This window comes from Myotis daubentonii, chromosome 2 (assembly GCF_963259705.1).
Source record: "Myotis daubentonii chromosome 2, mMyoDau2.1, whole genome shotgun sequence".
Classification (NCBI taxonomy): Eukaryota; Metazoa; Chordata; class Mammalia; order Chiroptera; family Vespertilionidae; genus Myotis; species Myotis daubentonii.
In genome coordinates this window covers 138,851,357-138,864,089 of record NC_081841.1, presented here as the reverse complement: position 1 = coordinate 138,864,089, position 12,733 = coordinate 138,851,357, and the positions used below count along the sequence as shown (strand labels likewise).

The following is a 12,733-nucleotide window of genomic DNA, read 5'->3' as shown; positions in this document are numbered from 1 at the left end:
TTCTATAATCGAAACTCTGTATCAACTCCAGCACTGAGATCCCAGCCGGCTGAAAGCTGGTTTCTGGGGTTTTGTTAGGTTCTATATTTGTTACAGTGTTTCTTAAACTGCAAGCTCAGAGGCCGGCAAGGCAGGCAGGGAACGTTGGAGTCCTCCGTCACTGAAGCAAGCAAACCTCATGTTCAGTTTAAGCTGCCTGGCTGCCGGCCGCCATCTTGGCTGGCAGTTAATTTGCATATTGCCCTGATTAGCCAATGGGAAGGGTAGCGGTCGTACGCCAATTACCATGTTTCTCTTTTATTAGATAGGATTGTAGTTGTGGTAGGCAGAATTATGACCCTCCAAAGGTGTCTGTGTTCTAAACCGTGGATCCTATGACTATATTAAATTTACATGGCAAAGGGGAATGAAGGTGGCAAATGGAATTTAAGGTTATAATTAGCTGGCCTTAAGATGGGAGATTAGCCTGGATTATCCAGGTGGGCTTAATGTAAATTGACAAGAGGCCCTTAAAAGTGGAAGAGGAAAGAAGGTAGGAGTGGTATGAAAAGGACTCCACCCCCTGTTGCTGGCCTAGAAGGTGATGGGAGGGGTGGGAAGAAGGCAGCTATAAGCAAAAGAATGTAGGCAGCCTTGAGAAGCTGAAAAACACATTAAAACATGTTTTCTCTTAGAGACTCTGAAAGAGAGTGCAGTCTGGCTGACACTTGATTTTAAATCCAGACAGACCCATATTTAACTTTTAACCTACAGAACTGCAAGATAATAAATTTGTGTTGTCTTAAGACGTTAAATTTTGTTAATTTGTTATAGCAGCAATACAGTTATCTATTATATATGGAAGCATTTCATGTATCTTGCTAGGTATGTGTTAGCTACAAAGAATTAGTTCTTGCCCTAGCCGGTTTGGCTCAGCGGATAGAGCGTTGGCCTGCGGACTCAAGGGTCCCAGGTTCGAATGTTATATACCTCATTTTCCCTTTCTGTCTTTGAACCTTTCATGTATGTGGAATCTCTGTCTCATGTATACAGGGTTCCCATGTGTATGTATGTATGTATGGTATGTAATTAAATTTGGGCATTTTCTCTTGTTAATTTGTCTCATGTTTATTTGATTATTAGACCAACAGAAAAACCTTGAGGTTAGAGGAGAGTTTCTTAGTATACACTGTAGAAATTATTTCAGATATGTGTTAATGTAAAATTTGGGGACAGCCCTAACCGGTTTGGGTCAGTGGATAGAGCATCGGCCTGCAGACTGAAAGGTCCCAGGTTCGATTCCGGTCAAGGGCATGTACCTTGGTTGCGGGCACATCCCCAGTAGGGGGTGTGCAGGAAGCAGCTGATCGATGTTTCTCTCTCATCGATGTTTCTAACTATTCCTCTCCCTTCCTCTCTGTAACAAATCAATAAAATATATTTTTTTAAAAATTGGGGGATAAATTTGACTTGTTTAGCTGTTTTTAAACTATAATAATTTTTCCTTCTGCTTCAAAATAGGTAGAAAGTCCATTGGAAGAAGCTATCAAGTTCCTCACACCACTTAAGAACCTTGCTGCTGATAACATTGACACTCATCTATTAGCATTTGAAATATATTTTAGAAAAGGTAATGGTTTGAGTTCAGTTTTTAATTATTTTTTATTTCTTTTTATCTTTAAATTAAATTTATTGGGATAACATTGGTTAAAAAGCCATACAGGTTTCAAGTGTGTACAACTCATCTGCATACTGCATCGTGTGCTCACCACCCAAAGTCAAGTCTTTTTCCATTCCCATTTTTCCCCCCTTAACCCGCTTCCATCTCCCCATCTCCCTTTTCCTCTGGCTATCACCATGCTGCTGTCGGTGTGTGTGTGTGTGTGTGTGTGTGTGTGTGTGTGTGTGTATACATATACATATATATTTCTTAATCTCTTAACCTTTTTTCATCTAGCCACCCTTAATTATATTGGTGGCTATATTCAATATAATCTTGTCCATTAGATCTATTTTTGTTTTTAGGGTTCCATTTCAACCTTCCAAAAATAATCTTAATCCTTTTTTCTTTGCTACTCAAAATTTTACTGGGTAATAACTTAGAATATTATAATCAAATCCATTTTAAGAATAGTTTAAATAATCAAAGTGTTTATCTAAAGCATTTCTTCATGATATTTTATGCTTTTCTTTAGAAAATTAAAGTTGTCCTTGAATTTTGCTTATAAATATTATAGGAAAGTTAACATTTTGTTACTGTATTTTAAGTGAGGCTAAAATAAAGTGAATAAAGTATCAGACATAAATACTGATCCTATTTATTTATTTTTTCTGATACAGGGAAGTTTCTGTTAATGTTGCAGTCTGTCAAACGAGCTTTTGCCATAGACAGTAATAACCCATGGTTACATGAATGTCTAATTAAATTTTCTAACTCTGGTAAGTATAAACAAGATAACATTTATGTAAAAGCAGGTGTGACAATTTAGCTATCTTTCATTAAGCTGCACATTAAAAGACTTACAAATTGTAAAGCAAAGAAAAAGATAATATTTACAAAAAGCATTTAAAGGAAGGTAAGTTTATAAATTAAACATGCTTGCAAAGATAATGCTAGAAATTAGTGCATTTTTAAGCTAGAATGTATTTATATTCCAAAGGAGCAATAATATTATCACTTTGTAAAATATATCGAGCTTAATAAATGTATTTCAACTGATTTTGTTTCAAGGAACTGACCTAAATTTTTTAAATTTTCAAATATTTGTTTTTATAGTGTCTAACCATAGTAATCTTCCAGACATTGTGAACAAAGTTCTATTTCAAGAAATGCAGAAGCTATTTTTCAACAAGGATTTGAAAAGTTTTAATGAGGATTTTCTCAACCATAATGCTACCTCTCTTCAGCATTTACTTTCAGGTTGGTATTTAAATCCTAGGGTTAAAATGTTTATGGAACAAAGTTAGAATGTGATTTTAAAAAAAAGTTTGGAAAGATGTTTAACTTCACTAATTATCAGAGATAAATAAACACTATGGATGCCCTCTTTCGCCACTCTTGTTCAACGTAGTTCTGGAAGCCTGGCCATCAGATAAGAAGAAGAAATAAAAGGCATCCAAATTGGAAAGGTGGAAGTAAAACTCTCATTATTTGCAGACGACATGATACTGTACATAGAAAACTCTAAAGACTCCATCAAAAAACTATTAGATTTAAATGAATTTGGCAACTTAGCAGGATACAAAATTAACACCCAAAAATCCATAGCAGTTTTATATACTAATAATGAATTCTCAGAAAGAAAAACCAAAACAAAAAAAATCCCATTTACCATCACAACAAAAAAATTAAGATACTTAGGAATAAACTTAACCAAGGAGGTAAAAGACCTGTACTCTGAAAACTATAGGACGCTGAAAAAAGAGATAGAGGAAGATATAAACAAGTGGAAGAATATACCATGTTCGTGGGTTGGTAGAATCAACATCATTAACACTAGAAAGACTGAAATTTAGTATATACCTATATTGCCCAAAAGCAGTCAAAATGACTGCATTGTGAAAGAATAATATCGGAGCACTCTTCACTTATGTTCCTTAGCTTTTCCAATAACTCACTTCTAGTCGACATTTCTTTCATGAATTTAGGGCGCAAAAGAAATAAAATAAACAACTTATTAGAACAAGTATCACTGCATAAAGATTCGAATAACAAGTACTAGTTTAGCTTATTGAGCAACTGCAACTTATCAAGTATCGACAATTTGTCATGTACTTGTATGTTATCATGTGACAGTAATTGAAAAAAAAATGAAAACTGTTATTTCAATACAGAGCCGAACTGTTATTACTCAATTCAATAATAAGAGTCATTTGATTATTTAAAATTTCCCAAGCAGTCAAAATGACTGCTTTTGGGCAATATAGGTATAACACATATATATATACCGGAAATGAAGGAGGGGGAGGTAACTACAATTATTAATAAACGCATTTATATGTTGTACAAAAAGTCACAAAATTCTAAGACATTGTGTCCTTATATACATAATTGTTTTTCTAATTGAAATTAAAAAGCAGTCAAAATGACTTCCTTGGGCAATCTAGTGTTAAAATGTCCGTTTTACCCAAAGCAATCTATGATTCAATGCAATCCCTATTAAAATACCAACAGCATATTTCACAGACCTAGAACAAACTCTCTTAAAATTTATATGGAACAAAAAAATGACCCCAGATAGCTGCAATAATCTTGAGAAAGAAGAACAAAGTTGGAGGCATCACAATACTAGATATCAAGTTATACTATAAAGACACTGTGCTCAGAACAGCCTGGTATTGGCACAAGAACAGGTATATAGATCAATGGAACAAAATAGAACCCAGAAATTGACCCAAGCCACTATGCTCAATTAATATTTGGCAAAGGAGGCAAGATCATACATTGGAGCAGAGACAGTCTCTTCAATAAAGTGGTGTTGGGAAAATTGGACAGGTACATAAAAAAAAATGAAACTAGACTAACAACTTACACCATACACAAGAATAAACTCAAAATGGATAAAAGACTTAAATGTAAGATGTGAAACCATAAAAGTTCTAGAACGGGTGGGCAACCTTTCTGTGAGTGTGTCCAAAACCAGCAAAATCTCTGACTCAAGATTTTTCTGCGTGCCAACCCTAATTTTTTGAGAACATGTTACGCCTACTTGATATCTCTTAAGGTATATGTATGTGAAGAACCTTGAAGAAATAATAAAATTCATTCGAGCGACAAAAACACAGTATATGATGATGAAAAATACATTTATTTTTTAATGTATACATGTACACTGATAGTCCGACAGAAAACTTTATGACTCCGTTTGATATTATCAGTGGGACTTTTGCTACTGCATCACTGATGACAGAGATTTTTACATCAGGTTTATATTTCGTGACCTTTAGAGATGCACGAGCTACTACTTTCATCCGTCAGGCTATTTCTATTACGAGACTTAACAAAATTCATAACTGAGAACAAAGATTCACAAGCGTGTGTGGATGAAACCAAAACATGGTTGGATCTAGGAAGGCAGGGAGAGTTAAGGCAGAGGCATAGAAATTGCTCTTCCCCTCTCTTGTCAATCCATGTCTGTGGTCTTTAAGATAACTTGTTATATAAAATCATTTATCTAAGATGCACTTACACTGAATTTATATGAAAAATATAGAAGTTGATATTAAGAAAAAAACTGTAAATGGGAGATTATAAGATAGGGTTTCACGTGCCAGCAAAAGTAACTGGCGTGCCATGTTTGGCACGTGTGCCAGGGGTTGCCCACCCCTGTTCTAGAAGAAACCATAGGCACCAAAATCTCAGACTTTGCTTGTAGCAGTATGTTTACCAATACATCTCCTAGGACAATGGAAACTATGGAGAAAATAAACAAATGGGACTACATGAAAATGAAACCATCAACAAAATAGCAAGAGAGCCTACTACATGGGAGAACATACTTGCCAATGATATCCTAACATATATATAAAGAGCTAGATGCCCCAACCGGTGACCAGTCACCATGAAGTGCATGGAGCACCTCTCGGTTCCTAGAGCGGGGAGCTTCCCGTAGCATCACAGGGCGGCAGAGGCCATGCAATGGAGGCCAGGCTAGGCCTAGGGACCCTGACCACACACGATTTCGTGTGTGCGCTAGGTTTCTAGTATCTGATGAGAGGTTAAGCTCCAAAATATATAGGGAACTCATACAACTTAAATGGAAGACAAACAGTCCAATCAAAAAATGGACAAAGGACATAAATAGACATTTCTCCAAAGTGGACATGCAGAAAGTCAGGAGATGTGAAAAAAATCTTTGAAGTTACGAGAGATGCAAATTAAAACTACAATGAGGTATCGCCTCAGACTTGTCAGAATGGCTGTCATCAACAAATGACAAGTGCTGGTGAGGTTGTGGAGAAAAGGGAACTCTAGTACACTGCTGGATGGGAATGTAGACTAGTGCAGCCACCGTGGAAAACAGTATGGGGTTTCCTCAGAAAACTAAAAATGGAACTCCCATTTGACCCAGTGATCCCACATTTAGGAATATATCCCAAGAAACCCGAAACACTCATCAGAAAGAATATATGCACCCATATGTTCATAGCAGCACAGTTTACAATAGCTAAGTTTTAGAAAAAGCTTAAGTGCCCATCAGCAGATGAGTGGATAGAAAAATTGGTACATCTACACAATGGAATACTATGCAGCAATAAAAAACCCCAAAACTTTTACCATTTGCAACAGCATGGATGGACCTGGAGAATATTATGTTGAGTGAAATAAGCCAGTCAGAGGAAGATAAGTATCCTATGATCTCACTCATATGTGGAATCTAATGAACAAAATAAACTGATGATTGCTGGGGTCCAACCCCAGCAGGTCCAGGGGTTCCCAAAGGTGTAGACGGAGTCGGCGAAGAAGGAATGACACGGAGACAGCGTTCAGTTGATCAGCAGCCTAGCCAGGATCTCTAGCCAGGATCTCCAGCCAAGTTCTGGTCTGGATCTCCAGCCAAGTTCTGGTCTGGATCTCCAGCGAAGTTCTGGTTAGGATCTCCAGCCAGGTTCTGTAGCCATGTTCCCTCGCTAGGTTCTCCAGCCAGGTTCTGTCCAGGTTCTCCAGCCAGGTTTAGTCACCAGGTTCTAGTCAGGTTCTCTTGCCATGTTCTATCCAGGTTCTGTAGCCAGGTTCTGTCTCTAGGTTCTTCAGCCAGGTTCTCTCACTAGGTTCTGTCTCTAGGTTCTGTGGCCAGTTTCTGTCCAGGATCTTTTGCCATGTTCTCTCCAGCGAAGTTCTTCTGTCTCTAGGTTCTGTGTAGGTTCTGTGTCCTGTTGTCTTGTTACATCTGTATTTATACCAGTTGATTCCAATCCTATCAATCTCTATTCCAAAGGTTAGGGCGTTTCTTATCTCCATTCCAGGGAGTAAAGATTATGTAGCTTAAGCATGATTGTTTGTAGTTAAAGTGATTAATTACCCGCCTGGCACTTAGTTAAGGGGTTTTATTCCCTCTCTAACTTGAGGGGAAAATCCCTACCTGGGGAAACAACCTTTCTCAGAGAGGTGACCTTGGTTAAAACACATAGTGCCAAGAAGGTGAGCAAACATATTAGGAACAGTATGCCATATATGCCAGGTCCCTTGAAACAGCAAGGATGGACCGGCTCCCAGCAGATGATCAAAAATAGACTCTGAGACACAGAAGCATGAACAGACTATTGAACCTCAGAGGGAAGACGAGAGGGTGGGTGGGAAGAGATGAACCAATGAACTTGTATTCATATATGCATAACCCGTGGACACAGATAATGGGGTGGGGATGGGAGTGGGCTGGAAGAGGTTAATGAGGGAAAAAGGAGGACCTATGTAATACTTTGAACAATAAAGATTTAATGAAAAACAACAAGAATAAAGAAACACAGTAGCACTTTGGATCTTTCAAATTAAGAAAGTTTTTATGTGTTTGGAAAAGATTAAAGTTTAGTAAAGATGTAGTTAACAAGTACTCTTACAGTTTGCTGCTACAGTGTAAATTGCCACAGCCATGTAAGAAATCAACTTAATCATTCTTATCAAGAACTTCACATTACCTGTATCTTTTGCTGTAGTCATACTTTTGTGAATAATTTTAAATAATTATTCCAATGCAGAAAAAGGAGTTTTAAGTGCAAAGATGTTAACTGAAATGTGTGAAAATATGGGGAAAATAATGGTAACAGATTAGTGTATGTCCAGTATGTCCAGTAATAGGGAGATGTAGCAGGTTTGTAGGATAGACTACCAGGTAATGGTATAAAATGATGTTATTTCTAAAAAGTTATAACAAGGGTAAATATGTTTTAATATGTATGCAGAATTAACAAAATGTAATCTCAGCTATGTAATAATCTACATGGGATAAAGGCTACAAAAAGTGTATACCAAAGCTTTAATGAATGGTTGCCTTGGGGTGTTGTGATTATCTGTGATTTTTTTCTTGCATTTTTATTACTTTATGTATTTTGCATTTTGAGAATTTACTTATATTCTGCCTTATTACAGGAGAGAATTTAGGCAATTTATATAAATTTATAAAATACAAGATGGCATAAATGCAAACTGAACAAAAGATTGTGGAAAGGGAATTGGTGACAAAATGAAGTATATATAATGAACTCCTAATTTAAGCCATATACTGTATTTAAATACTTTAACCTAAGCTTTTTTTTGTTGCAAAGGGAAACTTCTTGGTTTTAATATCTATGGAAAAAAAGTTAATTCATGTGAGAAATTACACTTCTTGGTAGTAAGGGCAGATGAGAATTTCTCTTTAAAAAAAAGGGTAATGGAAGAAAACATTTCTTTATTATAACTATGGGAAGTGCCTTTCCAAACATATGAAATTCTAAAGAGAAGATAATTTTTGCCATATAAAAATAAAAACACCATAAATTCAAAAGACCAAAAAATATTCACGGATATATAAGTGATAAAAAGCGAATAATATACGTGGAGCTCTTATAAATTAACAGTTAACAATATAAATTAGTAAACAAAATCCAAAAGTAGCCCTAGCTGGTTTGGCTCAATGGGTAGAGCGTCAGCCTGTGGACCAAAGGGTCCCTGGTTCGATTCTGGTCAAGGGCACAGCATATGCTCGGGTTGCGGGCTCGATCCCCAGTAGGGGGTGAGCAGGAGGCAGCCAATTCTAACTCTGTCTCCCTCTCCCTTCCTCTCTGAAATCAATAAAAAATATATTTTAAAAAATCGAATAGTAAAATGAACATAGAATATGGACCATGTAATTTATTGGAGAAATATAAACTGGGTTTTATTTTTTATTATTATTATTTTTAAATATATTTTATTGATGTTTTACAGAGAGGAAGGGAGAGAGATAGTTAGAAACATCGATGAGAGAGAAACATCGATCAGCTGCCTCCTGCACATCTCCTACTGGGGATGTGCCCGCAACCAAGGTACATGCCCTTGACCGGAATCGAACCTGGGACCTTTCAGTCCTCAGGCCGACGCTCTATCCACTGAGCCAAACCAGTTTCAGCAGGGTTTTATTTTTTGAAAGCTTTAAAAATTATTTTCTTTGTGAATATGGAAATATTTTCCTGTTGTCCCTCAACCACAGTCCTCTGATAATAATTTGTTTCTTAGATGTTTTATCTGAGGATATAATTTTTTAAAAATGATTGATTGATGCCACAGGGTAGCCTGTGTTTATATTTTGAGTTGGATCATTTTTTTGGGGGGGGGGGGCGTATTAAATCTGGTCTCCTGGTAAATGTTTAGCAACCATCTGTGTCCCCAACTATGAGTGGAATGTCACTAAATGGGACGTGGGAAGCGATCACAGTTGCTTCCTGAGAGCTGTTAGAACCAGTTCCAGCCCACTGCTAATTAAATACTTGGGACCATATTTTAAGCCACTGTTTAATGTAAATTAAATAAAATGTTAGCCATCCATAGAAGTTTACTCATTTTGAAATATCTTGGTATTTCAGGTGCTAAAATGATGTATTTTCTGGACAAGTCAAGGCAAGAGAAAGCAATCGCCATTGCCACTAGACTGGATGAAACTATAAAAGATAAAAATGTAAAAGTAAGATTTTTCACACTCATTTCCTCCCATTTTTTAAAAAATCACATGAGCATTTATTCCAATACTGTTGACAGTATGGGAGAGCACCAGGTCATCTACAAAAATCTGCTCTGCAGTGCCCCCATAAGCCAGCTGCTTATATAGGGTAGGACAAGGATTACAGGCATGGGGAAGTAGGAGGCTGGGGTGGGACTCCATTGTTTGGGCAACAAGGTGGTTAATCTTCCCTTAGGCAGTTCTTGAATGAGAATGGTTACAAGGTTGTTCCCGAGGTCCAAGGTTGACTCCCAGGGCCTGGGGCACACAACTTCCACCCTGGTCAGAATGTCCTTTCTTTAACCAACACAAGGCAATCATGGTTAACAGCATGATTAATACCTCCCATAACTGGATACTGAGTGATCTAACAAAACATGCCTTTACAGCTTAATTCTTGATTGGGCCTTCTGACTTATGTCTTGATTTGAATATTGTTAACGTAAAAAAAAAACACATTGAAACCTGTAAAGAATTTTTGTGAGTTTATTTGAGCCCAACTGTCAACATATGCCGGGAAGCAGAACCTCAATGAATTGAGATAGTGCTCTGGAGAATGGCGGGTTACATCCATATTTATACATTCCAATCAAAGGAGGAACATAGGTGGGCTACATGAAATTCATTGGTGACAGATTGAGGAGGAGGGATAAAGCAAAGCAGGGAAACCCCTGGGATTGGATAAAAAGTAAAATGACAGACACATACTTAGGTGGGTGCAGGAACAATTAACATGATGATGAAGGAATTTGTGTTATCTGTCCTGGGACCCAGCACACCTGGTTGTGCCCCAGGGGCTCCAGATACAGGGAAGTCACAAGTTATCCAGACATTTCAAGGGTATGTTATCATAGATGCAAAAAGACACATAGGCTCAGTTAAGGTAAAGGTTGACCTTGTCAGTGAAGATACTGGCCTAGGACGTAACTGCCCACCAGAATTGCTTTTAGTTAAACTTTAATTTCAGACCATCCTTTGTGGTTATTTTAGGTCTCCGAGTTTGCAAAACTGCCATGCAGGCCTCCCTTGAGCTTGTCGGGTCAGCATGTGGCCCCTTTCGTCCACAATACCAGTTCTAATTAAGAGCTATATCACATTAGGCAAGTTACATCTCTTAGCTTCCTTTTTCTCATGTAGAAGATGAGGACGAAAATGCTACATTGTAGAGTTGGTATAAGGGTTTACTGAAGTAATAAACTGAAGTACTTACTGCCTGCCTGGCACATAGTAATCACTTAATATGTGGGAGCTATTGTTATTAATAAAGGACACTTTCATTTTAGTGATCACAGTTTCAGGGATTCACTTTTTCAAGTATTAGAATTTTACTGCTTTTTTACGGCTTTGCAGAGTTTATTTTTTAAATGTTCCTTTTTTGAGATGATTACTTAGTACAGATAGCAAGAAGTTATTTTAGACAAGGGCGTGTTGGCCTTCTCTTGGTTAATGAGCAGATTTCATCTTTTGATTTAAGTGATTAATAACCAAATGCAATTTTTTTTATTTCCCTTTGTTTCAACAGATTTTAATAAAGGTTTCTGAGGCACTGCTTGATGGAAGCTTTGGGAACTGTAATTCCCAATATGAAGAATACAGGGTGGCCTGTCACAGCCTGCTCCCTTTCACGTCTGCTTTCCTGCCTGCTGTGAATGAGGTCAGCAGTCATAGTGCGGCACTAAACCATATGGCCAACTATGATGTCTTGGCAAATGAAATTTAAAATCCCATAGAAAATCGGCTCCTATAGATTCAAAGCTGACTTCAGATCAGGGTTCTTTTCAGGGTGTATTTTAATATAGATATGAAATGAAATCATTGGATAGTTTTTTTCAATGGAGTATTCTGTAAGCTTATTCTATTTTTTATCTGACTCTGCCAGTATACATAAGCATCTGTTAAAATGACCTGTTTATACTTGTACAGTTTTCTTAAACTTTAGAATTATCAGCATTATGGTGGTGCTGTCACTTCTTTATCATAAATATGATAATTTCATTTTAAACTAAGGTGTATACGGTCTCTTATTTTTTTTTAGATCCTGGTTTTAGAATCTATGGTTTGATCCCTTATTGATTTGTCTTATTGTTTTTTTTGCTTTTTAATGAAAACACATCAGTTTTAAAGTGGTAACTATATGTATGTTAAAAACAATATGGAACTTCTTTTGTCAGATATTGAGGTTTAGTTTAAAATTTACTTCAGTTTGCCCTTTTCTCTTAATTTTTTCCTGATTTATTATTTTTTAATATACATGAAAATGAAAATTTCTTTTGATTCAGAATGTGGAGATTGGTTTGCCTCTTAATCACTGAAATTCACTGATAAATTTATTGTGTATCTCTAGGTCAGCCTTAAAGTCCCACAAGCAAGAATTATGCTTTCTTGGCTAAATTGTTTCATGTATTAATAAATATTTTATATCTGAGTGGCATATGCCTCAAGGAAGCATAATAGAGCAGAATACAAATTATAATGAAGCATCTTTACTCTTATAGTCATACATAGACTATTAAATATGTTTTTATATCAGCAGAATGGGAATTTAATCTATTAGTTTAATTATTAAAACAGTATTGTCAGGCAATTTTTGTGGAGGATAGCTATTTCCTTCTTGTATAGAAAACGGTAGTGGAATCATTCAATATGTTTCTTGCAGAACTGTGTAAATAATGTCTGTAATATGGATACTTCCCTTTAAGGCAAATATAAATTCAAAAGGGAGATTTTATTTAGAGAAGTAGTTCTAATTAATATGATTTTCTTTCACTCTAAGCTATTTTTTAGATTCATAATTATTGAGAGAAAAACACTTACTGTAAAACAATGTCAACCTATATAATGCTGTAATAAATTATTTTGTACAGAGCTGCTTATTGGTGTTGTGTTACTGCTTCACACAATCAAAATATTTTTGCAAAATATTTTTTCTTTGAGAGAGTAAAAACTTTTCATCATCTTAATTTTTACCAATTTATAAAATCACCTACCAATATATTCTGGTGCCACATCAGATTGTTTTCTTTTTAATGTTTTAATCCTTTAAGAAGTAGGCAATCTCTGTCACTAAATATCTTGGCAAA

General features: G+C 36.3%; 1 protein-coding gene across 15 annotated transcripts in view; it reads left to right on the top strand.

The window, feature by feature from the left end:
- Positions 1–12,521, top strand: part of NAA16 (N-alpha-acetyltransferase 16, NatA auxiliary subunit) — a 94,049-nt gene extending 81,528 nt beyond the window's left edge. For 13 of the 15 annotated variants that reach the window (XM_059684753.1, XM_059684758.1, XM_059684754.1 and 10 more), the window contains 5 exons: positions 1,501–1,609; positions 2,320–2,418; positions 2,756–2,899; positions 9,520–9,617; positions 11,176–12,521. In XM_059684753.1, coding sequence (XP_059540736.1) covers positions 1,501–1,609; positions 2,320–2,418; positions 2,756–2,899; positions 9,520–9,617; positions 11,176–11,373 — 648 coding nt within the window. In that variant the 3' untranslated portion in view covers positions 11,374–12,521. The remainder of the gene's footprint in view (positions 1–1,500; positions 1,610–2,319; positions 2,419–2,755; positions 2,900–9,519; positions 9,618–11,175) is intronic. The other 2 variants (XM_059684748.1, XM_059684750.1) reach the window with 2 other exon arrangements.
- Positions 12,522–12,733: the final 212 nt, after the last annotated feature.